Source organism: Nelumbo nucifera, chromosome 1, assembly GCF_055504915.1.
Source record: "Nelumbo nucifera cultivar China Antique chromosome 1, China Antique-T2T, whole genome shotgun sequence".
Lineage (NCBI taxonomy): Eukaryota > Viridiplantae > Streptophyta > Magnoliopsida > Proteales > Nelumbonaceae > Nelumbo > Nelumbo nucifera.
The window spans coordinates 7,089,028-7,115,790 of NC_142649.1; the positions used below are offsets into that span (position 1 = coordinate 7,089,028).

At 39.2% G+C, this 26,763-nt stretch overlaps 1 protein-coding gene across 6 annotated transcripts in view; it reads left to right on the forward strand.

Annotated features, from left to right (window-relative positions):
- Positions 1-26,763, forward strand: part of LOC104587010 (uncharacterized) — a 64,653-nt gene that overhangs the window by 6,160 nt on the left and 31,730 nt on the right. For 4 of the 6 annotated variants that reach the window (XM_088895681.1, XM_088895682.1, XM_088895683.1 and 1 more), the window contains exons 2-7: positions 1,138-1,328; positions 1,424-1,484; positions 1,653-1,701; positions 7,474-7,528; positions 7,610-7,697; positions 19,178-19,407. In XM_088895681.1, the coding sequence (XP_088751807.1) occupies positions 1,138-1,328; positions 1,424-1,484; positions 1,653-1,701; positions 7,474-7,528; positions 7,610-7,697; positions 19,178-19,407 (674 nt within the window). The remainder of the gene's footprint in view (positions 1-1,137; positions 1,329-1,423; positions 1,485-1,652; positions 1,702-7,473; positions 7,529-7,609; positions 7,698-19,177; positions 19,408-26,763) is intronic. The other 2 variants (XM_010244432.3, XM_010244435.3) reach the window with 1 other exon arrangement.

Below are 26,763 nucleotides of genomic sequence, written 5' to 3' on the forward strand. Positions count from 1 at the left end.
TACAACAAAAGGGCAAGTGATTAGTAAATGGTAGCAACTTTCCTCGTTTGCTTTGCAAAGGGTGCACTAGTTAGGAAAGATACAAAGACTAGGTCTTTTTTGCAAAACATCCAAAGTGTTGATTTTCCCGAGGGAGACTTCCCAACAAAGGGCTCCAACTTTAGGAGGGACAGCTTTGGACCAAACTTCCTTGCTATGAAAAGGTTGAGGCAAAGGAGAGGAGCACAAGGAAGCTAAGAAGGAAACACAAGAAAAGGAACTCGAAGGTAAATGCTTCCAAATACGGGAATCTACAGAAGGAGGGTCCAAGCAAACGAAATCAATGGTTTTAAGGAGCAAAGCAACCTGGTCAAGCTCGGAACCTCTCAAGTCTCTTCTAAAGCCCAAATTCCAGTTTATGCCAGAAGAAGAGGAAGAGGATACGAACCTTTGAATTGGCTCGTTTTTAAAACACAAGAAGGAATACAAGGAAGGAAAGAGGTCCTTGAGGGCACAGTCACCAATCCAAACATCCTCCCAAAACAAAATGCTATCTCCAATACTAGCATCATACCCAGTCAAGTTCAAGAAAATGGGAAGAATACTACGAATAGCCTTCCATGGGGATTTCAGCGTAGCACGCCGAGAAACACCAGCATCCCATCCGTTGTCTTCCGCACCATGCACGCTCCTTACCACTTTATGCCAAAGCCTCTCCCTTTCTAGAGGTCACCTCCACAGCCATTTACCTAGTAATGCTGTATTTTTCTTCCTTAGATTGCCTAATCCCAAGCCCCCCTGCTCCTTCTTCCTACATACTATTTCCCACCTAACCACATGATCCTTCCTCCCTTCCCCTAACTCCCACAAGAAATCCCTCATGACTTTCTCTACCTCCAGAATCACCTTTTGGGATAATATCAGTATATTATATATATATACATATATGTATTATATTTGAAGAGTAAACACATTTATTAATAAAATAAAAACAGGATACAACCTGATCAAGTGTAATCGTAATAAATTGTATATCAGGTTCCAACCTTCAAAAATGCATATTTGATAGTCCAGTCCTGGGTGACAGTTGGAACCATATTTAGTTATGCCTTAGTCCTTAGTAGGTACTTACATTTACTTTATTTTCAATGATTCCAGATGTTGCAGAAGGAATGCCACATTATCCTTTATATAAGTCTCTGACATCAGCTCTATACCAATGCATAACTTCTAGAGCCTTTAAGAGAACATCTAATAAACTGGTGTTGGCCCAGGAAGATGAATCATTTAAGCAAAAAGAACATGACTGGAATAACATTATTTTGGAGAAGGGATCTGAATTGACAAATGTAAGCTAATACATGCCATTTTTGTTATTTGTTTTTATAAGTTTCAGAGTGAGATATCTTTGCAAACACACTAATTAGCCATCCTCTTCTATTAGGTGCTGAAGACTGTAGGGTTTGAACTTCATGTCCAGGAGCCTTTCTTTTCACAGCTGAGAGGTATTATCTCATTGAGTCATTGTGTCATGATTGTTTATGCCTGATTGTTTTAGCTGCTTGGTAATTTTCTTTCATCATTCTTGGGTCTTTTGCATTTAGTATTATGATTTCTTGGTAATGAGTTTAAACAAGTGCTACATGGCAATTTGATGTTTGAACTCTCTACAGATGGCACAAAAACAATTGAAGGGAGATGTGCTGTTGGTGACTACAACAAGTAAGAGCCCACTTTTTCTTTATTTTATTTCAATCATAGGTTTCTTGCTTGTCCTTGTTCTTTGAGAGGGGGGTATTTTTTCTCTAGATATTTGCAACTATTCTTCATTTGAGATATTCTTCTTTAGGTTTGGTAGTGAAGTTTCATTTGATTGTGAAGTGTGAACATGAGACAGATATATGGGTAGAAATAATGGCATGAAAGAGAAATAGGAGTTCTGGCCCTCTCATAGGAGGTACAGATCTACTCAAAGCCAGAACTGAACCTGCTCTGATTCCATGTCATAAACAAGTTGTGTGAGAGAGAGAGAGATGAATGGGTGTGTCTAAAGTCAGACCAAGCCCCAAAAGAATGATTTATATATTAATGATTCAAAAAATGAGAAAGGACATTGCTCTTCTCTTACAAGGATTAATTAGACAAGAGCTTTACATAATGATACAGTTTGTATAGCTATGATACAGCAATGCTCCCAAGCACTATAACTGGAAGGATACAACATTACAATGTAAAATAAGAATCAGCCTACTGACTCTCTACATTGTAGGCAGAGACCAAGGAATTGTTGATGGCCATAGAATAGTCAGAGAGCATTGGAAGTGTTGTCACTTGTAACAGCTAAATAGTCTGGGCCAGTCCGTCTATATTCTGTGTTCTGTTATATGTTGTATTTATGGGCCTGGGCCTCTTATGTTGTGCTGTTTTTTTCATCAACTTCCCTTCTAAGGGCTTCTAAAGGCTGAGGTTTTGGCTGCACTCACAGGAATTCACCTCGCCAAGCAGCTAGGATTATCCTCCTTAACAATTAAAGGGGATTCTGCAAATGCTATAGTTTGGTTACAGGATAAGGGAGGGCCCTGGAGATTAGCCCACTTTTTAGCTGAAGCCAGGGACATCCTAGACTCTATGAATGTGAAGTTGGTCTGGATTCCTAGGGAGCAAAATTCTGTTGCTGATTTCCTAGCAAAATCAGGGGTCTCTAGAGGTTTCTTGTTTAGTGACAGTTATTTGCCTTTGTAATCTGGCCAAGCCTCTCTTGGCTTCAGTACATCCTCTCATGTACTTCTGCTTGTTTCTTCTTTAATAAAAAGTTGCCTTTGCTTCTAAAAAAAAAAAAACTTGACCATAAAAGCTTTTGTGGTCTGGGCAGCAAGATACAAGCTACAAGCTGCCATCACTTCCTTCTTTGAAACTTCTCTTGTCTTCTTTAAGCTCTGAATACAATCATGGTATTGGAGCATTACTCCTACCATAAACTCGATTGGTTCTCCACAAGGTTCAAAATTTCGATATGATATGCCCCGTATCGGGTGTATTGTATTGGTGGGGCTCCGATACAGGAAATAAAGGGGGTTTTGGAATTTGGGTATTTTCATGGGGTAGGCAGGCCTAAGAGTGACCTCCTGACCAATTTTGAAAAACAAAGCTGAAAAAGGGTATTCTGTTGTATCAAAACACCCAATACACCTGTTCATGCGTATCAGGTGTATTGATACTTTAAACCTTGGTTCCTCATGTCTCCTCTCTTCTCTTCACTGTTTTCTTTTCTTTTTGTTTTCTTTTTTTTCTGGGAGAAACTGTAAAACCATGGGACTGATTTTTGTGAAGCAAGGAGCTCATTTTCTAGGGTTCTGCCTTGGATGTGTGGCCAAGAAGACCCTAAGAAGTTCATGGGATGCCATTTCAGGGCAAGATTTAGCCACAGTAATCAGTTGACTACTGTGGAAAGAACTTGTGACCAATCTTGTGACCAATCAACCAGTATCTTAAACATATTAACCAATCAAGTGACACCTATCAAAAGTCATAGGTGGGTTTTAATCAATTCCTTTATCTTGTTCACTTGGGTTTATTTTGTTTTTAACATTTTCTTTTCTGTTTCAGCTCTGTAAGTCAGATTGCTGTTCAACTACAACATCATTCCAAACACATTGGTTGAGGTCGCTTAGATAGGGCTGTCAACGGGTTGGGTGTGGGTTGGGTCAAGGTAGAACTGGAACTGGCCCGACAGGAAATACTAAGGACCCGTTACTGAACTGGATCCGATAGGGTCTGTAATTTTAGACCCAAAACCGAACCGATCAGTTCTTGGAACAATTGGGTCTGGCCTGATGGACCTGAATATAATGAACCTATTGAAAGTATTATATAATATTAATTATTTAATATATATATATATTAAATTATACAATTTAACATATTATATATATAATATATAATATAATATGTTAAATTATATATATAGCTGGGTCGGGTCTGAATTGGTTCGGAACTGGGTGGAACAATCAGGACAGTATATCAGGAACCGGAACCGACTCTGGTTCCTGGAACTGGAACCGACCCAATTGACTTGGGGCCATTGGGTCCATCAGGTCCAACCTGACCCATTGACAGCCCAATACTTGGAACTTATATTTTTTAACCTTTGTTTTTCAACAATCAAATCGAATTGGATTTTAATCAGATATCCGATTATTTAATCAAACCAAATTCGAATATAGCTGTTTTTAAATCCATCCGATTTGAACTGTATTTGGATATGCTATATTTCTTAACGAATCAAATTCGGATATACCCTTATCTGAATTCGATACAATCTGTTTGCACCCCTAGGGAATGGAAGGTCTTGGAGGTTTGTTTAGAGCTTCAGGCAAGTTGATGGCTATGTATTTGGGACCTTTAGGGGTTGGAGATTCACTGAAGGCTGAACTGGTGGCTTTGTTACAAGGCCTAAAATTTGCTAAGCAATCAAACTTCAAAATCTTGCAAGTTGAAGGGGACTCAAAATTGGTTGTATCCTGGACCACTACTAGGCGCAATGTGCCTTGGATTTATAGGCATGCTTTCAGGGAAATAGAAAGTCTGTCAAGGAAAACTACTTTTACCTGGGTAAGAAGGATTGCAAATGGGTTGGCTAACATATTAGCAAATCAGGGGGTCTATAGGCAGCACCTGTTTTGGGCGTTATTGTAAATCTTTTTATCTTGGGCATTCTTCTTGTCTTCTGTATCTTGGGTGGCTGAACGCCCACTCTACTGTCAAGGAAAACTACTTTTACCTGGGTAAGAAGGATTGCAAATGGGTTGGCTAACATATTAGCAAAGCAGGGGGTCTATAGGCAGCACCTGTTTTGGGCATTATTGCAAATCTTTTTATCTTGGGCATTTTTCTTCTCGTCTTCTGTATCTTTGGGTGGCTGAACACCCACTCTACTGTAACTTTGTTTTCACATATTAATACAATTAACAATTTTCTTGCTGATCAAAAAAGAAATGAAGTTTGCACATTAATATCAAAGGTGAGAGGGACTGTACATCTTAAAGATTTTAGGCCAATTAGTCAAACTGGTAGCTTTTACAAAATTTTGGCAAAAGTTCTAGCCAACCACATGAGAAAGGTTCTCCCATAAATTGTATCTCCATCACAAGGTGCATTTGTACCTAATAGGCAGCTACTGGATGGAGTCCTAGTAGCTAACGAACTATAAGATTCAAAGTTGAATAGTGGAGAGAAGCGGTTATGCAAGGTAGTTGGAGAAGGCCTATGATCATGTAAGTTGGGGATTTTGGCTACATATCAGAAAGGATGAATTTTAGGAGTATGGAGAAATTGGATCAAAGGATGTGTGACAACACTAAAGTTCTGTATAATGGGGAATTCGCAGATTTCTTGAAAAGCTCAAGAGGGATTCATCAAGGTGACCTTTGCATAATGGAGGCCTTATCAAAGATGATCAACAGAGCAGTAGAAGGGGGCTATTTAGATGGTTTTTGGGTAAATAACTCTGGAGCTATGGTGTATTTATTATAGTATGCAGTTGACACCTTACTCTTCCTTTCAGCTGAACCAAGCCAGCTGATGCATCTAAGATTTGTGCTGAAATGGTTTGAGGCAGTTTCCAGTCTTGAGGTGAACTTAACAAAGAGCGAGATACCCCTATTGTGGAGGTGGTAGCTGTAACTTACCTTGTTAGAGTATGCATATGACACCTTATTCTTCCTATCAGATGAACCAATCCATCTAATGCATCTTAGGTTCTTCCTTTCAGTCTCCGGTCTTGAGGTGGAGCTAGCAAAGAGCTAATATTATACCTGTTGGGAAGGTTGCAGATATAACTCACCTGGCAGAAATTCTTGGATGCTGGGTTGGAAAACTCCCCACAACATACCTTGGTTTACCTTTGAGAGAAAAATGCACAACAGGGTCTTTGTGGGGCTCTGCTTTTGGAGTGCATGGACTAAAACTAGCTGCATGGATGCCAAAGTGCCTGTCCATAGGAGCAAAGACCACACTGCTGAAGATTAGTTTATTTCATACCTACATGCTTCATGTCATAGTTTTGAATGCCATCTGGAGTGGCAGCAAGATTGGAGAAGCTGCAAAGATACTTTTTGTGGAGAGGTTGGAGGGAGAAGAAAATGCATGTGGTTGATTGAAGACAGGTTTGCTAACCAACTCATGCTGGGGGTTTGGGAATCAGGCTGAAGGTGATGACTTCAGCATGGACTGGGAAACGGTTTTGGAGGTTCATCACATAAACACAATGAATTTGGAGGCATATAATTGCACAAAAGTTTGGAACAAGGAATTTCAACTGGGCTCCAGGTATAAGTCATGAGCCTTATGGCTGCTCAATTTTGAGGGGCTGTGGCTAATTTCATAATAGATTTCTTCAAGGAACTCAGTTGAAAATAGGTGCAGGGCACAGAATAAGCCTCTGGAGGGAAGTTCTCATCCTAGCCGTTAACAGGGATGCTCAGGTGCCAGATTCATATGAGGTGCAATGTGGGGCTGTGTCTTGGTGCTGTCTTTTAGTAGACCCCTAATTGTCTGGGAAATAGAGGATATGGCCTCCCTGATCAGGCTTCTTAATGGCACAACTCCACAGCAGAGTCAAGGGGTTTCAAGGACTTGGAGATGAGAAAGCTCAGTGAACTTTTGTTAGATCATTTTTCAACAAGCCAAATAACAATCCAGAGTCAGATTTCCCACAGATCTGGATTTCCCAATTCTCTCCAAGGTTGCTTTCTTTCTCTGGCCTGTGGTGATGTGTAAATCTCTCACTAGAGATAACCTGCAAAGGAGGGGGTTATCCCTAGACACAATGAGCTGTGTTTTCTATGGGATGGGCGGAGAATCTGCAGATCACTTATTTCTCAATTTCCTGGCCATTTGTGAGGTGTACAATCATTTCCGTAGACTCATAAACCTCGTTTGGTCTCGGCCAGCATCACTTTGGACCCTTTGTAGGGCTGGAAGTTGCGGGTTCTCAATAGAAGAGGATGGAAGCTATGCAGCACCATTCCAGCAGCTATAATTTGGTGCATTTGGAAGAAGAGAAACCAAACGATCTTTGAAAACAAGAGTTGTTCAATAGAAGAGCTGAGTTAGAAGGGTGATGGGGACAATTTTTTCATGGCTATTGATACAGGAGCAGTTCAGAGACATTCCACCCCAAGCTTTCTTTAAATTTGAATTGCTGTTTTCTTGTGTAATTGTTCAGTCTAGAAAGTTTTTTTTTTTTTGCAGCATGTCTTCTTTTTGTATAATTACTCACTGTACATGCCTACACCAAAACTAGAATCATTGAAATAGTTTAGCATACAATACCTGTATAAACAAATGTAGGAGGACTACTTGTAAAAGAGTGCAAAGGTAGGACCTTTCTGCCATACAACAATGGTTTTTCTTTTGAATATCAGTTAGCTGGAATATTTACTATGTATTGTTTTTATCTATTCTTGTTCAACCTTCCTTTTTCATTTGTCCCAGAATTGGACCTGGTTCTCTTCTTCTTTTGAACAAATGCTTCATGCTTGAAGTTCAGGTGATCAAATGCTATTTCATATAATGGATCTATATCAACTTTTCTATGAATTTAATGCTTAATAATTCTCAAAATTTGCAGGATGTCAAGAAATATGCTTCATTTTATGAGATGTTGGAAATGGAGGATCTTCTTAAGGTTCTTCCTGGCATAAAAGGAATTGAAGAAGGTAAAAGCCTTATCTTTAGGTGTGCAACTGTATTCAGCTATTTCTTTATGAGTCTTCTAAATAAGCCCACTAAGTGTTACTTTTATCAGAATAAGAAGACTTGTGGGCCTTTTCATTGGCTGGCCCAATTGTTTAAAATAGGGCAATATGCTTGGGTGTATCTTAACAAAGTGTTCCCCTCTTTGAAAAGGCATCTTATCATCAAAAGTTGGTGATCAAGCCAGGTAAAACAAATTTCTGGTTCAATAGTTAGCTGTTGGTGGTTTATTCCTCTTACAATTATCTCATGTTTACATCTTGTTGAGAATATTAGTCCTCTAATGATTGGAACTAGTTGTATATTGTTGGGTCTTTTTAGTCTTAATGTTTCTTTTGTAGTTGGGAGCCTTATGAGGGACATTCATGTAATTTTCCCATTCAGTATAAATATATTTTTGTGTGAGTGAACATTAACAGATCCCACTTATTCAAATCTTCTCTTCTCTTCCTTTTCATTGACTACTTGGTATCAAAACAACAAAAGGTTCAGAGAACTCTTGCTGCTGACTATTGTTTCATGAGGCACTTGCTGACATAAGAGCCCCTTTGTGCAGGTAGCAGAAACTGTTCTTGAGTTTGATTCAGATTGGTGTGCCCTGATTTTAGGAGCATTTTGGTATACATCTTGTGGCTATTAGGAGATGCTATGATATTTTCTTGGTCAAATAAAAATTAGTTGAAAATTCAGATGTGATGTTGATGGATTCTCTACTCATCTGAAGTTGTTTTTCATTATGATACCTAGTGTGTTTGGATTGTATTACATTTCTAGAGTGATGGGAAGTGATCCCACATTTTTCTAAACCCTAGGTAATATTTGGGAAATTTCTGTTCCCTCTATTTGCTTCTAGTCCGAGCTTAAACCCAGTTGTCTTGGGTTGTTCTGTGCCAGTTAGCATTTGGAGAGTATTTGGGTTGTCGAGAAAGATTTTATGAGTTATGAACTTGTTCAAGGATGCTTAGGTTCCTTGTAGTGTTCTTCCTAGAAGTGTTGATGGTCTCTAGTGGAATGATAACCATTGTAAAACTTAATGGGATTAGTTTTCTGGAGTGGTTTCAATCTACTAAGCTTACCATTGGAGGAAGAGGTAAGCTTTTGGATTCCTTATTGGTAAAGAAACTAAGCCAAAGCCTAAAGACCTAAAATTTGCCAAATGGAAGCAAGGGAATTTGATAGTGATGTGTTGGCTGGTATGCTCCATGTTGCCACATGACCTGTAACTACATGTTTATTTCAACTACCAAAGGCATTTGGGATAGGGTGGTTGCAACCTATTCCCAAGCAAAGAATATAGCTAGAATTCATTTACTTTGAAGAGAGGCATGCAATATATGTCAGGGGAAAAGGACAGTGACTATGTATTTCTCTTCTTTAGAGTCACTTTGGGAAAAAATTGATCATTTGGAGGCCTTGGAATATAAAGATTCTGAGGATGCTGAGCAATATTGGAAATACGTTAAGAATTATGTTTTTTTCCTGGTTGGGTTAAAATGGAGTTTTATTTTACTAGGCAACATATCCTGAGTATTGATATTTTATCCCTCCTAGTTGCTTATTCATTGGTGTAAGGTGAGGAGAGCAGGAGAGTTGCCATGGTACGAATTTCCAATTGGTGAGCATTCAACCTTTACATCTACTAAGCCCAAAGTAAGCATGTTGTGCGTGAAAGGACTGAAGAGGTGATTTGTGAATATTATAAGAAACCTAAACATATCAAAGACCGGTGTTGGAAGTTAACCCTCATTTGAAACCCGAAAGGTTTAAGACTAAGAAGAAGGGTAATACTCATGTTGCTACTATTGGTGGTCATAGTCAGTTTCTTGCTCCTCAATCCTCCTTTCTTGATATATTGGATATGATGGATAAACTAAGGAGTCTTCTGATTCATTTGGAAAGGGGTGGGTCATCTACTTTTGCTGGTTCATGCACTCCTTCCAGTAATTTTGCTAAATCAAGTACTGCACTTGCTTGTCATACTTCACTTCCTAACTCCTAGATTATTGAATCTGGAGCAAGTGACCTGTGACCATATGACTAGTATGCCATCCTACTTCACCCCATATAATTTATTCTCAGTGAAAGGTAAGATCATAGTTTTTTATGGGTTTCAAACCTCAATCTCAAGTTGGGTGAAATCAAACTTACCACTAATTTTTTATTGAGTTTTGCCTTTAATGTTCCCTAGTTGCATAAGAACCTCTCATCTATTAGTTCTCTTACCAAAGCCAATAATTGTTATATAACATTCTTTCCTTCTCATTGTGCTTTTCAAGACCTAAGCATGGGGAGGACAACTGGAAGTGGACATGAAGTTGATGGGGTTTATCTTCTTGACCAAGCCTCAAATCAAGGGTTGATGTGTTAATTTGAGTCAAATGCAATTGTGGCATTGTTGTCTTGGACATATTTCTTTCAGTTTTATGAAGCATTTGATTTCTAGTTTATTTCGGTCTATGTTTTGTCTTGCTCCACAATGTGAAGTTTGTCATCTTTCAAAGCAATGTATAACCTCTAGAAGAGTGCTTAAAATTGAATTTTGATGGAAGCAATCAAGGAAATCCAGGCCGGTTTGGTGTAGGTGGGGTGGTGAGAAACAAGGATGGGAACATCTTGGCACTTTTCTTGGGACCGGGTGGGGGGAGATTCTTCTAGAGCGGAACTGCTTGCTGCATTACAAGGAATTCAGATTACTCACCAGCTTAGCCTAGTAAATTTGATAATAGAAGGAGATTCCAAGGTGGTGGTGGGATGGCTACAAAACCCGGATTTTGTTCCTTGGTACTACAGAGATGAAATTAAAAAATTTAAATAGTATATGAGGGACATGTATGTAAGAGTACACTGGGTCAGAAGATAAGCAAATTCTTTGGCTGATTGTCTTGCTAAACAAGGAACAAACAGGGGTACTTTATATTGGGTTCACCTGTTATTTTCTTTCTAGAAGAGAGAGGAGAGGAGAGAAGAGAGATACGAAGAGAAGAGAAGAGGAAAAAAGTGTTTGGGAGTCAAAAACTATAGCTGGCGGCTCCCAGCTTCCTATTTGTATTAACATGATGTAAAATAAAAGAAAAAGAAATTACAAGCATGCCCCTGGTGGCCCACCCTAATAATAAGAACTTAAACAAAGAAAAGAACATGCTGACAACACTCTAACAGCAGAAATAAAAAAAAATAATAATTAACAACACTCCCCTCAAGTGGGGCTGAATATATCTCTCATGCCCAACTTGTCACACAACTCATTATGCCACAAGTATGGAAGCCCTTTTGTGAGAACACCGGCTAGTTGCTCCTTGGAGTTGACACAAGGAGTACAAATTTCTCCCTTTTCTAGTTTTTCTCTTATAAGTGCTTGTCCACTTCAATGTGCTTGGTCCTATCGTGTAGGACAGGATTGCTAGCAATATTTATAGCTGCCTTATTGTCATAGTAAAGAGACATAGGATTGTGAACAGTTATCCCAAGTTCCCCTAGAAGATTCTTCAACCAAAGTACTTTAGCGACCCCATGTGCCATAGCCCTATACTCTCTGCTTCAGCACTTGACCTTGCAACTACACTTTGTTTTTTTCTTCTCCATGTCACTAGATTTCCTCCCACAAATGTGTAGTATCCACTTGTGGACTTTCTGTAAACACCATGGTAAGGTGGAGGTTGGTCAGTTTTCACAGCATCAGCCAAAAGAAAGAGAGCCTTCACAGCATCGGCCCCCTCCTACTAGGGTTACCTTGGTGCTACGACCAAGGAAGAACCCAGAAAAAACAGCAACAGTTGATGGTTCTGATTAGTCCGATTAGGGTTTCTCCCTTCACTGTCCAAGAGTCAGAAAACTGGGTGGAAGGAATGTGATTCCGAGGAGAAAAGAGATTCATATCGCCCAGAGTTATGCTTTGATACCATATTTTCTTTCTAGAAGAGAGAGAGAGAGGAGAGAAGAGAAGAGGAAAAAAGTATTTGAGAGTCAAAAACTATAGCTGGTGGCTCCCAGCTTCCTATTTGTATTAACATGATGTAAAATAAAAGAAAAAGAAATTACAAGCATGCCCCTGGCGGCCCACCCTAACAGCATCCTAGACTGACAACACTCTAACAGCAGAAATAAAAATCTAATTCTAACAACACCTGTAATTCCCTTTTAATCTATTTCTTTTGTTTTAAATATGGGGGAGGTTGCAACCCCCTCCTCTCAAAGGGATGCTTGTATTGTTTTAAGCTCTTGATTTCAATAAAGTATTAATCATTTATCAAAAAGAAAACCACTTGAGGAACAGCTCCCCCCAGCTGCGCAGGTGGACATTGTACCTGAACCCGAACCATCAGGGTTTGTATCTGGAGTAATCGATGAAAACCGGATTCAGGATCAGGGAGTTTCTTCCCCCCTTCCTCTCAATCCAATTCTTTCTTCCTCCCCACTTTACTGTCAAAATTCATTTGAAATTGATCCTTGTAGTAATCATCAGCCTTTGGATTTTGCAGCTCTAGCTGTTGAAACTTCACCGATGGCGGATAATGACCCATGTGCGGTAGTAAAAGAAGATGGGGGAGGAGATAAAGATAGAGGAGGAACAAATTTTGAATTTGAGTCAAGTGATGGATTCTAAGAAGGAAGCTGGGGTAAATGAAACTGTTGTAGGCACTGAAGAGAAGGAAAAGGAATTCTGTGGGTTAGATGAGGGAGAAGATGTTTGCAGAGAGCCACCCAAACTTAAAGGAAAGGAACAAAAAGAAGCCAAAGGGAAGGTCTATCTTAGAAAGGAGGCAGAAGATAACAAAAAAAGAAAGAGGAGAATGAATGAGGTGGAAAGGCTAGCCTGTGGTGTATCCTATCAGAAGTCTGTAAATAGGAAGAGGGAGAAGAAAAAGAGAATAGGAATTGGAAATAAGAACGGGTCTAGAAAACAAGTGGAATGAAGATTCTTTGTTGGAATGTAAGAGGACTAGGGAGTGCAAAGAAAAGGAGAATTATTAGCAATGTGATAAGAACAGAGAGGCCGGTAATAGTCATGCTACAGGAAACAAAGCTTTCGGGTTTGGATGGAAGATGGATAAGAAGTATCTAGAGTAGTAGGGGTTTAAGTTGGTCTTTTCCCTGTTGTGGGGTGTCTCGGGTGGGATCCTTACAATTTGGAAGAATGAGGAAGTTAACTGTCAGGAGGAATTGATAGGACAATAATTAGTATTAATAAAAGCCAAGAGGGTGAGTGATGAAGGGAGTGGGTGTTGACTAATGTGTATGGCCCGAGTTCATATAGAGAGAGGAATACATTATGGGAAGAGCTAGCTGTAGTCAGGGGCCTTTGGGAAGGTCCGTGGTGTTGGGTGGGAATTTCAATGTAATAAGGTATACAAATGAGACAAACAATCCCAATCAGCCCTTAACAACTAGTATGAGACACTTCAACTCCTTGATTGAGTCCCTAGAACTAAAAGAACCTACCTTGTTACAAGCCTCTAGATAGGTTCCTTTTCTTCATTGATTGGGAAGAGTTGTGGGGAACCTTAACATTGAAAGCCCTACCTAGAGTAACCTCTGACCACTACCCCTTAAGCCTTTACCAAGAAAATCTTATTGGAGTTCCCACACCTTTTAGATTTGAGAATATGTGGCTAGAAGTTCCAAATTTTTTGAAAAAGGTAAAGGATTGGTGGTCAGAAGGTGGAATAAGGTTTGGAGAGAAAGTGGTGAGATTCTCCAAGAAACTGAAAAGATTGAAGGAAAAGGTCAAGGAGTGGAACAAAGTGGAATTTGGAAAACTTGAGGTCATAAAGGAGGAATTAGCCAGGAAAATAGAGGAAGTGGACCAAAAGGAGGCCTGGAAAGATTGTGGGCCGGAGGATAGAGCTGAAAGATGGAACTTAAAAGTGCAATTGGAGGAGATTCTGAGGAAGGAAGAAATTTCTTGGAGACAAAAATCTAGGTGCCAATGGCTTCTGGTGGGGGATGGAAATACCAGATTTTTCCACTCCCTAGCAAACGGGAGAAGATGGAAGAACCAAATCTCCAGTATAGAGGTGGAGGGAAGAGTAGTAAATTCAAAGGAGGAAGTTGAAAGGTGCTTTGTAGATCATTTCAAGTCAATCCTTGCCTCCTCTAATGAAAGTAATGTGGAATTGGGAGAATTACAGTGGGACAGAGTGCCAGAATCCGAAGCTACCCTCCTAGAAAGAGCTTTCAGTGTTGAGGAGGTACACGAAGCAATTTTCTCTATGGATAGATCTAAAGCTCCAGGGTTGGATGGATTTTCAATGGCTTTCTATCAGGATTATTGGGAAATCTTGAAAGATGAATTAATGGATGTATTTGTGGAGTTCTATCAAAAAGGGAAGTTCTCGCCTGGAGCAAATGCAACTTTTATTGCTTTAGTGCCAAAAAAGGAGGCCAAAACCCCTAAGGATTACAAACTGATAAGTCTTGTGGGTAGCTCGTATAAGATCATTGCTAAAGTCCTATTTGGTAGATTGAAGACTGTCTTGCCCTATGTTATCTCTCAGAACCAAAGAGCCTTTGTAGAAGGGAGACAAATTGTGGATCAAATCTTAGTAGTAAATGAATGTGTGGCAGCTAAGAAAAAACAAGGTGGCAAAGGCTTGATCTGTAAATTGGACCTAGAAAAATCTTATAATATGGTGGATTGGTCATTCCTGTTGAATCTCATGGAAAAGATGGGGTTAGGTGAAAGATGGAGGATGTGGATTAAAGGATGTATTAGCTCGGCACATTTTTCTATTCTGATGAATGGGGTAGCAAAGGATTTCTTCCAAGCTAAAAGAGGACTCAGACAGGGTGATCCCTTATCCCCATTCTTATTCACTTTTGTGGCTGAGGTCTTGAGTGGACAAATCACCAAGGCTGACCAAGATAACCAGTTTAAAGGTTGGAGGATGGGTAGATCAGAAGTGGTGGTGTCTCACTTGCAATTTGCTGATGATATAATCATTTTTTGTGAAAGCTGTGATGAATCCAGTTTAAGGAATCTGAAAAGATTGGTGGATAAGTTTCAACAGGCCTCCAACCTAAAAGTGAATTGGGGAAAAAGTTGTGTAGCTGGAATAAACATTGGGGAGGGTGACATCCAAGCCATGTCAAATTTGCTAGGCTGTGAAGTGAAAAGCTGGCCTCTAGAATACTTAGGTATGCCCTTTGGGGGGAATCCGAAAGCTAAAAGCTTCTGGAAGACAGTGTTAGAGAGGTTCACAAAGAAGTTGGCAATGTGGAAGAGAAATTATATTTCCTTGGGGGGAAGAATCACCTTGATAAAATCTACCCTAGCAAACCTACTCACTTATTTCCTCTCCACCTTTAAGATCCCGGTGAAAATAGCTAGGAAGTTGGAGAAGATTATGAGGGATTTTTTTTTGTGGGAGCCTGGCGATGAAAAGAAGGATCATTTAGTGAAGTGGGAGCAAGTTTGTTACCCTAAGGGGTAGGGCGGCCTAGGTATAGGGAACATATTAAAGAAAAATAAGGTCCTTCTAGGGAAATGGCTGTGGAGATTCCCTTGTGAAGAAGATAGGTTGTGGCACAGGGTCATTAAAAGCATTCATGGTGAAGCAGATAACGGCTGGGATGCAAAAGTAGCTTCCAGTGCAGCTCCAATTTCTCCCTGGAAAGCAATCTTTGAGGTATTACCAACCTTTCTTCAATTTATCAGGTTTGATGTTGGATGTGGCAATAAAGTTTTATTCTGGGAAGACCTTTGGGTTGGGGATGTGCCTCTTATGGTTAAATTCCCAAATCTCTACTCCTTATCAAACCTTAAAGACAAACCTGTTGCTAGGTTTGGTATGCTTTCAGATTTGGGTATCTCTTGGGATTTTGGATTCAAAAGAGGGTTGAGGGAAAATGAATGTGAGTCTCTAGTGCTTTTGATCTCAACACTTGAGAGGGTCTACTTAGACCAATCTATAGCTGATAGTAGAGTTTGGTCCCCAACTCCTGATGGTTTATTTTCTTGTGCATCTTTCTTTGGTTTGCTCACTCAGTCTGATCCTATGGGGATGAACTTCCTAGTGAGAGAAATCTGGTGTAAACCGATCCCTCCTAAAGTACAAGCTTTCTGTTGGGAAGTGTTTCTAGGGAAGGTAAACACTTGTGATGTGCTACAGAAAAGGAGGCCAAACAAATGCCTCTCTCCTCATGTGTGTGTCCTTTGTATGGATTGTGGTGAAACCCTAACCCACTTACTTTTATCCTGCTCTTTTTTTTTCTGGTATTTGGAATGTGGTTTGTTCTCTCCTTGGATGCAGATGGGCTCCCCAACAGGATGTGGTAAGTCTTTTCAGCCCCTCCTTCCTGAGACAATAGAAGAAAAGAGGAAAGTGCTTATGGGAGGCAACAAGAGCAGCTACAGTATGGACTATATGGGAGGAAAGAAACCTAAGAATTTTCTCTGAAAAAAGTAAATCAGAGGAGGAAGTTATTGAAGCCATAAAAATCAGAACTGCACATTGGGTGAAGACCATGGAGCTATTCAAAAATTTCTCCATGAATGAGATTCTAAGAAGTTGGGCTGAAGTAGCACAAACAGATGCATCCAAAGTAATTGTGAGTGCGGAATGGAAGCCACTGGCACTGAACAAACTAAAACTAAACTTTGATGGGAGTTCTTTTGGTAACCCAGGAAGGGCAGGCATAGGGGGTGTGATTAGAAATCATCTGGGTGTGGTGGTGGCACTCTTCTCAGGACCAATAGGTATTGGTGACTCAATACAGGTTGAATCTCTAGCCCTACTTCAAGGTCTAAAGATGGCTGAGCAGATAGGAACAACAGACTTAGAAATAGAAGGAAACTCACTACTGGTCATTTCTTGGGCTAAAAACATCACATCTTTACCTTGGAAGCTCAAATTTATCTTCAGAGACATACTTGCAAGGAGGATCAACTCTTAGTTTGGTTGGGTTAAACGGAATGCAAATGAGATGGCGGATACCCTAGCAAAACAGGGGGCAAACAGATCTACATTGTACTGGGCAGAATTGTAGCTGATTGTATGTGGTTGCAGATTAGATTAGTGCTTTTCTGCAACCTATAACTATTGTAACTGATTGTAACCTTTTGTTATTAATTAAAAAATTTCTTGCTGATCAAAAAAAAATCAAATTGAGAAAAAATTAAAATAATAAGATTTGACAATGCAAAGGAGTACTTTGAGAAGCATCTAAGCACTTTGTTTATAGAAAAGGGTGTAATTCACCAAAATTCATGTCCTCATATGTCTTAATAATGGAGTTTTAGAAAAAAAATAGACATGTGGTTGAAGTTGCTAGGGGCTTGCTTTGTTAGATGCATGTCTCAACCCATTTTTGGGGTGATGTAGTTCAAACAGTTGTTTGTCTTATCAATAGATTTCTTTCACGGACACTTCAATTGAAGTATCCTCATCAACTCCTTATCCTAGATGAGTCTACCTTCAGTCTTTCTCTTAAAGTGCTTGGTTGTGTCTACTTTGTCCATGACATGAGTCCTTGTCGGAAATTTGATCAAGTCTATCAAGTGTGTCTTCCTTGGTTATTTTCCCATTCAAAAGGGGTATAGATGCTTTGATCCTTATTTTGGTACTAAATTTGTATCCAAGAATGTTAGCTATCTTGAGTCCACACCTTTTCTTTTCAATCTTATCATCTTTCTCTTTAGGGGGAGAATGCTAGTGAAGTTTGAACTCTCTTTTGCTTTCCTGTTCTAGATCCAATTCCTATTGCCACTTCGAATCCATTTTCTTCTCCTTCTGCTTGGAGTGATAGTGTGCCACATCTTGCTGGCATTGGTGTTTCTTCAAGCAATGGAGGAGGGTTGCACCTGAAATAAATGTCCACCACAATTTGATGCTTTGGATTTAGGTGATCTTGAACTTGAGCCTCTTGCTACACTTGTTACTGAATTTGATACCTTACATTCTAATCCCTTTGATCTTAACCTTCCTATTGTACTTTGTAAAGGTAGGAGACAATACATAAAGTTTTTCTCTATCTGTCTATTTACCCTATCTCTAACTACATTTCATATGCTGCTTTATCTCCTTATTATTATGCTTATATAAATACTATCACCTCTGTTCTTGTCCCTCATAGTGTTATAGAGGCAGTGCAGTCCCTAGAATGGAAGGATGCTTTGAATTAGGAGATGGAGGCTCTCATAGGGAACCAAACATAGGAAATTGTTTGATTTCCTAAGGACAAGGTTCCTATTGGCTATAAGTGGGTATACACTGTCAAACATAGGGTTGATGGTTCAATTAAAAGGTGTAAAGCTCGCTTGGTAGTAAAAGGATATCCTCAAACTCATGGGATTGATTACCAAGGGAGCTTTGCCTCTTGTAGCCAAAATGAACTCCATTCGAGGCATCTTGTCTCTTGCAGCCAACCATTCTTGGCCTTTGTATTAGATGGATGTAAAGAATGCCTTCCTTAATGGAGATCTTCAAGAGGAGGTGTATACGTAATTGCCTCCAAGGGTAAACATTTCAGAGAGGATGGGAAAGTGTGTTGCTTGAAGAAATCTCTCTATGGTCTCAAGCAATTACCTAAAGCTTGGTTTGATAGATTTAGAAAGGTTGTATTCAAAATTGGATTCTTACAATCACAAGTAAATCATACCCTAGTCGTAAGGAGAGTTGATGCTTGTGTGACTATGTTAATTGTATGTTGATGATGAAAAGTTGATCATAAAAGCAAGCCAACACAAATTTCTGATTCAACATTCATAAAAAAAAAGATTCAACAGTATGAGATTTTAGAATTCAAAGTCTATGACAATTTTTGTAGTATATGCTTTTCTTTAGGTGCGTTCCCAAGTCCATGTTTTTTATTCTTTCCAAGTTTTACTCCTGGACTTCCTCTCTTGTTTTCTGTTTATATTCTTTTCATGGCTACATGCAATAATAGTAAAGATAACTCATTTAAAATCAAAGTTAAAATCCTTAACTTTGATGGCTGCAGTTTGGATAGCCAGGGAGTGGCAGGTATTGGAGGACTTGTTAGATATCATGATGGTAATACTCTCCTAAGCTATTCAGGCTCAACTGGTTTCAATAATTCCTTGAAAGCTGTGATATTGGCATTACTACGAGGTCTGAAGCTTGAAACAACATGGGTTGGCAGAAATTATGATAGGAGATTCCCTAGTAATTCTAAGCCGGATAAGAAGCAAGGAGGAAATACCCTGGAGATATAGAACAATGATCAAACGTGTGCAGACTCTAGGGCAAAATTTGAGTGGCTTGTTCAGATGGGTTCCTATATCTGCAAATATACTGGCTGATGCATTAGCCAATGCAGGGGTAAAGAGGGAGGATTCCTGATTGTACATCTTGCTTTCCTTTCTGTTCAGATTTTGGACAGTAGGGTTTATGGAATGAAATCATTTTCTGTTGCATATCAAAAGAGAAAAAAAATCCTTATTTATTATGGTGCCAATCATAGATAATGACAAGAAATGTTGCAGGTGTCCAGATCTACCAAAAGTTTTACACTGAAGAGAAGGAAAAAGCCAATGGTGTCCTTGCAATTTGTGTTTCAATACCAGCTACCCAGCCTTACCTTTCGTTGGCCAGAATAATTTGTGTGGGTGTTGCTCACTTGTCATATTTCCATTTCACATGCCAAATTTATGATTTCAGGCAACCATCTGAGAAATCACTTACTCTTTGGATAACTGTTACATTGTGCATGATGGTAATTTCAATTTTTCATTTTTTGGTTACCCATAATAACTCCACATGCGCTAGCTCTGCCATTATGGTTGATAGAAGCATCATTGCAATTCAATTTACCATAACTTTTTATTTTGTTTTCTTTACCTGGCTGCAGGAATCTCTTATGTCCTTGCTATCTAGTATCAATTTTCTATGAATTATGACATTTCACTCTAAAAGACTACTCAAGCTTGGAATATTGGACAGTGAAGTTTGATGTTCTTCAGTCTACGTAGGATTATTTTTTTGGATCAATAACAAGAGACTTTCATTAATAAGTAAAGAACTTAAGTACAACAGGGGAGATAAACTATCTTCACTCCCCCCAATGAGGCTGGGCCCCAAAAGAAAAACAGTAAAACAGAACTGAAATTGAGCCCAAAACAAAGAATCCCTAAGCACCCCTTGCTTGGATAACCCATCTGCAAATGAGTTGGCAGATCTCTTTACCCAGCTGTACTTTATCTCAATGTCCTTGGCCAGCCATTTAAATTTTTTCCTTTCATTGCTGTAACTCCATATACCAGCCTGTCCTCTTTTAATCAACCTACTACCACCTCTGAATGACCCTCAATTACAAGCCTCCTTATTTCATTTCTTTTGCTCTTTGGATTCCTTCCAATGCATTATAAATCTCAGCCCCAAGAGAGTCGTCTTCACCAATTGGGCCTGAGAAAATTGCTGAAACATTCCCATCCTCATTCCTAAAGACTCCCCCAATACAATTTCGTCCCTATGCACCTGTTTGAAATTATCTTGGAGTTATCAGTTTATATAACTGAAAGCCTTAACTTATTTCCAGTAGCATGAGTTGTCTGCTACTGGAATAACTTACTTTTTTTTTTTTTCCTCAAAAACACTTTTTTTGGACCTGTTCGCCCCTATTTGCCTTGCATAGTTGTTTATGTGCCAAGGCAGAGCTAAGCAAAGGCGAATGCCTAGTCACCTAGAGAGAAAACCCCAAATCCTTTTCACTTCAGCATATATGTAACAAAAGTAATTAACACTTGAACAGAATGGCTGGAAACACTAAATACATAACCATAAGAATGGCTAGTGAAACAAAAATAAACAAATAAGTGACAAATAAATTAACATACTATGAATAAATTAAAGAAGTGCATTTCACAGCACTAGTCTTAAAGGAACTTTTGTTGAGCAGTTTCCTGTGTTGAATCGACCCTAACAACTGAGAAGACAAACAAAATTTCAAGTGTCTATTTATAATAATGATATGGTGCATTGGTTGTATTTTAATATTGTGAAACAAACACTAAAATGACCAAACCATGCAGGAGGTGCATATCGAAAAAAATGCAGGAGAATGCTTCTATCCATAAATAGCTTTCTTTAATTTGCATATCTTTCTTGACTCTCCTTAAGCAGTAAGCCTTAGTATTTGCTCCATATGGACCTCTTCTTGTAACTCACCATGTAAGAAAACATTATTGGCATTATGTTGAGATGCCAGCTATGGTTAACAATTATGGAAATAATTATACACATCCAATTTTAGCCACTGAAGAAAATGTTTCTGGGCTTGAATCCTTTTTTTTTTATCAATATCAGTGAAAATTCATTAATAGAGAAAAAGTAATTAATGAGTACAATATAAAGATTTAATTAGTGAAAGATAAACCCTCTTAATTAGTGAAAGATAAACCCAGCCACTATGTTCAAAAAAAGCAAAAAGGCGTCAAATTTTCAAAAGGCGCATGGGCTGAGGCGCAAGGCGCATGCCTAGGTGCACCAGGTGTGTGCCTTTTGGAAGGGCTGCGCCTAGGACCTAGGCGAGGCACATACCCTAAAATGCACCTCGCCTGTGCGCCTAGGTGTACCTTTTAAATCACTGGCCACCTATATAAATGTTAGAAAAGGTTTCCAAAGACTTCAATCAATGAGCACCACTAATCATTTTTTTTTTGAAAAGGTAAGCTAAATTTATTAGACTAAACTTTTAAGAGTACAAACAGAAACCTGCCAACAACAAGGCAGGCCTGGGGACCCTCCATTACAAACACCAAATTGACTGATTTCTCAATAATTGAGCTACATATACATGTTTGAATTCTGGGGTGACTGAAATCCAGGATCTCTGTTTAGAAACAGCCAGCTGACCTATTTCCTCTGGCCTTCTCGCCTTATGATATTTTCAAGAATAGCTTCCATGCTTCTCTCGTTTTCCAAGAAAATTCTTGATTTTCTTTCCTCTCAAATAGCCCATCTTATCGCAGCGCATATACATCTCCACATGATCCTTCTCCTTTTCTATGGCCAAGCAAAAGTTGTTAGTGCAAACAAACTTTATACATCCTTTAGGGGATTGCACCTACACCCAAACAAAGAGAAAAGCTATACCCAAATACATACAACAAGAGGAAAGGAGATTAATAAGTGATAACAAGTCTCACCATCATTTCTTGGGCTAAAAACAATAGAAGTATTCTGTGGACCTTCAAACAAGTGATAAGGGAAGTGGAAAAGGTCGCAAGGGAGGTAGAGGCTGAATTCAAATGGGTTAGAAGGAGTGCAAATGAGCTAGCTGATTATCTTGCTAAGCAAGGGGCTTTAAGGCAACAATTATTTTGGGCTGCAACGTAAAGTGGGACAGAAATTTGTAATAGTATGGGAGATTTAATCCCATACACAGCTGTAAAACCTTATTTTAACCTAATTTCAAATAAAATTCTCTTTTGCTGATAAAAAAAAAGTCTCACCATTGGCATTACACATGACACACTTAGGCCCCTTTCTTTGGAGTAAGTCACAAGTGTTAATTTTTTCATGGAAAACATCCTAGCAAAAAGCTTCGACCTTTGATAGGAAAAGATTCTAAAGAGCTGAAAGCAAGTTGAGTTAAAGCCTTGAAAAAGGAAGCATAAGAGAAAGAGCTAGAAGGAGAGTGGTTCCAAATTGGGCTATCAGGTTTGGTGGGATCCAGGAAGACTCCATCAAGAGTTTGGAGTAAAGCAAGAACACTATTTAATTATAAGTCCCTTGTGCCCCTTCTAAAGCCCAAATCCTAGTCAAATCCATTTCTTAAGTTAGAAGGTTCAAGGAAAGTGGATAAAGGCTCATCTTTGAAGTCAAAAAGCACAAAAAAGAAGGAAATTGGTCCTTAAGAGAGGAGTTTCCCACCCAAACATGTTCCCAAAGTTTAATACAGTCCTCAATACAAGGATCATACCTGACAAAGGGAAGGAAAGAAGGTAAGACCACATGAATAGTCTTCAAAGGAGAAGCTTGGGTTGCCCTAACTAGTGCTCCAATATCCCATCCATTAGTTGAAAGCCCATGAATGGTCAATATCACCTTTACCCATAGCTTATCCCTATATCTTGGGGCAATCTCCATATCCACTTCTCCAGCAAAGCCAAATTCCTTTCTGAATATTCTCCGTCCACCAAATTTTTTTATTTCTACTAACCACCTCTCAATGAATCCTGTGGTCCCTCTTCCCCTCCTTGGTTCCCATAAAAGATCCCTCATTATCTTCATAAATCTCCTAGCCACACCTTTTGGAAGCTTGAATATAGACAAATAATACATATGAAAGTTAGCTAGGGTAGACCAAATTAGGGTAATCCTCCACCTAATGAGAGGTAGTTCTTTTTCCAACAAGCAAGCCTCTTAGCAAATCTTTCTAACACTAGATTCCAGAAGTTCAAGTTTCTTTGGATTATCTCCAAGGGGCAAACCTTGATATTTCACAGGTCACTGAGATACAACACACCCCAAAATAGTTGCACATTCTGTTACCTCTCTTCTATGTTAACCCCTATGATGCATCTCTTATTGAAATTCACCTTCAGGTTAGGCATTTGCTCAAAGTGCTGCACAATTAATTTCAAGTTCCTAACCCACCTTTAGCTCACCTCCTTCAAAGAAAAGGATCATATCATTTGTAAATTGCAGGTGGGTAATTCATAAACCATCGATACCTACTCTCCACCCTCTCACTAATAGTTCCATGTCTTCCTTGACATTATCGTACTAAGGACATCAACAATGAAGGTGAATAGAAAGGGAGAGAGAAGATTACCCTGTTCGATTCGCTGAATAGCAGAGAAGTCCACCATTGTTTCACTCACTAAAATTGAACAATGGCAAGTCCTAAGGCATCCCATGACTCACACCATCTCTCCCCAAACCCACAATTTCTCATTACCTCCAGCAAGAATGACCAATCCGCCAAGTTATAGTCCTCCAAATCCAATTTGCAAACTATTCTTGCTCATTTCATTTTTTTTTGAAAAATAAAGATAAGATTTTATTAAAAAAAAGGGATACATCAGGGAGGTGATAAGATATCACCGAGGGAAGAAAAGCAAGTCTCAAAGACCCTTTGAAACCCCAAACCCACATAACTTGATGACAAAAGGAACACCCCAAACCAACCCCCAGAAAACATAGCCCAACAGTCCATCAAGAAAACAGAAAATAAAAACCCCTCCTTGCCGCAGTCATGACTTCAAGAATCTCTGTGGACATATCCTCTTGGATTAAAACATCATCATCCCATATCTTGTCTTTTTTCGGATGGGCATCTTTATTCAGCTTCTCTTCCTTTCTTCTCCTTTCGAACTCCTCAAAAGCCTTTCTAGCAAACTCCTCACCACCCCAATAAAACAGACCTAGGCTTTTCCCAATTGTAACCTCTCTGTCCACTATTTTTTGGGGGCCCCCTCACCTGATTCTTCATCATTACTATTATCCTTTTGCATCGTCTGTCTCTCCACAGACTCAGAATCACCTCCACTCGATGTGTTTTCCTGATGCTCCTTTGGCATCAGGGAGGTTGATGACTGAGACTGCCCTGTTGTCCCCCTATGATCAATACCATACATCCCACTTCTCTCAATCTTTTTCTCCTGTAAACCAATTTGAAATGTTTTGTAGGTCCTACTCCCGTCAGGCCCAGTTTTAGCCTAGAGAAAATCTTACACATGCACAATATTATGATTTCTCGAACTGTGCGGTTTCTTTCTTATTATTTCATTGGTTTGTTCCCCCTCCTCTTCAGAGTTGCTCCTTTTACCCAAACTGACACCCAATTTTCTGATCTTCACCTCCTCATATTGCCGAACATCCCCTGTGTAACATTCGATCTGGTTTCCAGTCTCTTCACTTTCACGTGAAAATTTCTCAACTTCCATTTCATCTTCAATCTCCACTCCTGCTTTGGCCCTAGCATTCTGATTCTCCAACTCCATGCCCAATTCCCTGCTATCTGTAACATTGGGGCATAAGCTACTCTCTGAAACATTGAAGTTAGAGCTTTTTCTTTTATCACCTTCCTCAATGTTTTCTCCCACCTCCGTTCTCTCCAAACGATCTTCCACGTTCCCCTTATTGCTAAGCTTAGGAAGTTGGTTCACCACCTCTCTAACTAACGAAAACTGCACTTTGAAGCGTTTTCAATTCCTTCCTTAGCCTCGTCCAAGACACTGTGAGAACCTTTCTCAAGAGAGACAGTTTTAGCCTTGTTAGTCGCCCTTCCTTGTGAAATGTTGATTTCAGTAGCCACTAAGGGTGCTTTGGAGTCAATTTTTTCTGAAGATGCCTCAGTCTTCGGGAACCTTGACTCGCACAAATCACCGGGACGAACCGACGAACAAGAACTTCCCAACCCATTAAAGAGGAAGCTCTATATTGCTGTACAAAAAGTCCCTGCCCACCCCAGATTTCGCAAGAACATCTGCTACTGAGTTCAAATTCCTTGGAATCTACCTGAAGACACAATGGATCTGAGATTGAATAACCCTGATTTCATTGATCTGATGAGAGAATCTCCAAGGCCCCTCCTGCTGATTTAACATCCAGCTTATGACCACCTTTGAATCACCTTCCATCACAACCGAAGAGATGTTCAAGGATTTTATACATCTCGGCCCTGTCAGCTAGGGGTGCAAATGGATCGGATCATGATCCGATCCTATTTGGTCGAATTCGGATCACCCCCTATCCAACCTGATATATGTTATATATTTATGAATATAAATATATATAATACATATATATATATATGCTGTTTATTTATTTATAAATATATTATTTATATTGTATTTTTATAAATTTGTTATATTATTTATTATTTTTATAAAAAACATGTATATATATGATGAAAATAATTAAAAAAATAATTGTATTTTTGTTTTTTTTTTATTTATTTAAATTGGTATGTTTTATTTTTCTTTTAATAGTTTATTAATTTTTAAAGAAAACAAGTTGGATCGGATCAGATCCGAAGATCCAACTTACCGATAGGATTCAAATTCAAATCGAGGCCTATCAGATCCGATCAAATCTTCAGATCGAATCAGATCCAGCATGAACAGTGTCAGATCATATTCAGATATACCCTGATTCAAATCCGATTCGATCCATTTGCATCCCTACCGTCAGCAAGGCCTGTACCTCCGCTTCAACAGCTTCAGCCTCTCCAATGGGGCCACTGTAGGCTCAAACTTGAGTGCCTAGAGGCGTGAAAATTCTGCCACCTATACCACCCACTCCCAAATCTCTTCCTTCCCTTTTCCTTTAACAAGGTGGGGGTATCAGTTTTTAAAACTTATCACCTTTTTCGCCCTCAGCTGCTTAGTCATGCCCACCCACATTCATTAGTGATCAGAATTTGGTTAGTGATTTGTCTATTTTGCCCAAAAGCTTCTTGATTAGACAAAATGATGGAAGAAAGGACTTGCCTAATCCTCAAAGAAAGGACTTTAGCTATTATTTTTTACAAGCTATTGACCAAGCTGATAGGTCTAAAGTCCTTTGGATGAGTAGCTCCATTCCTTTTAGGAACCGAGGCAATGAGCGTTGCATTTAGTCCCGGGTTTATCACGCATCTCCTAAAGAATTTATTAAAGACTTTCAGAAGATTAGATGTTAATATGTCCCAACAGTCTTTGAAAGAATGCCATCATAATACCATCTTGCACAGGGCTTTAGACCCATCCATAGAACATACTGCCTCCTTAGTTTCCTCCAATTCAAATTTCCTTTCAATTCACAGCTTAAATTCATCTAACAAACTAGGCCAATTCAATCCTTCAGCCCACACTTTGCTATTTAAGGGCTCTCTCAAGATGGATTTGAAATGTCCCACCAGAGTCCCGACTATATTACCTTGTTGAGTGATAATCTCACCATCCAATTCCAATTTAGAGATAAAATTCTTTCTACTTCTTCTATTGGCCAATGTGAGCTTGAATCCTTTCACTACTAGCCTTTCTATTAGACATATCTAGCCTTTAAATACTGGCCATTAACAAAAGGAAGCATCTTCAGTCTAGGGACAGAAGACCCATATATGGGTGACTTTAGAAAAAAC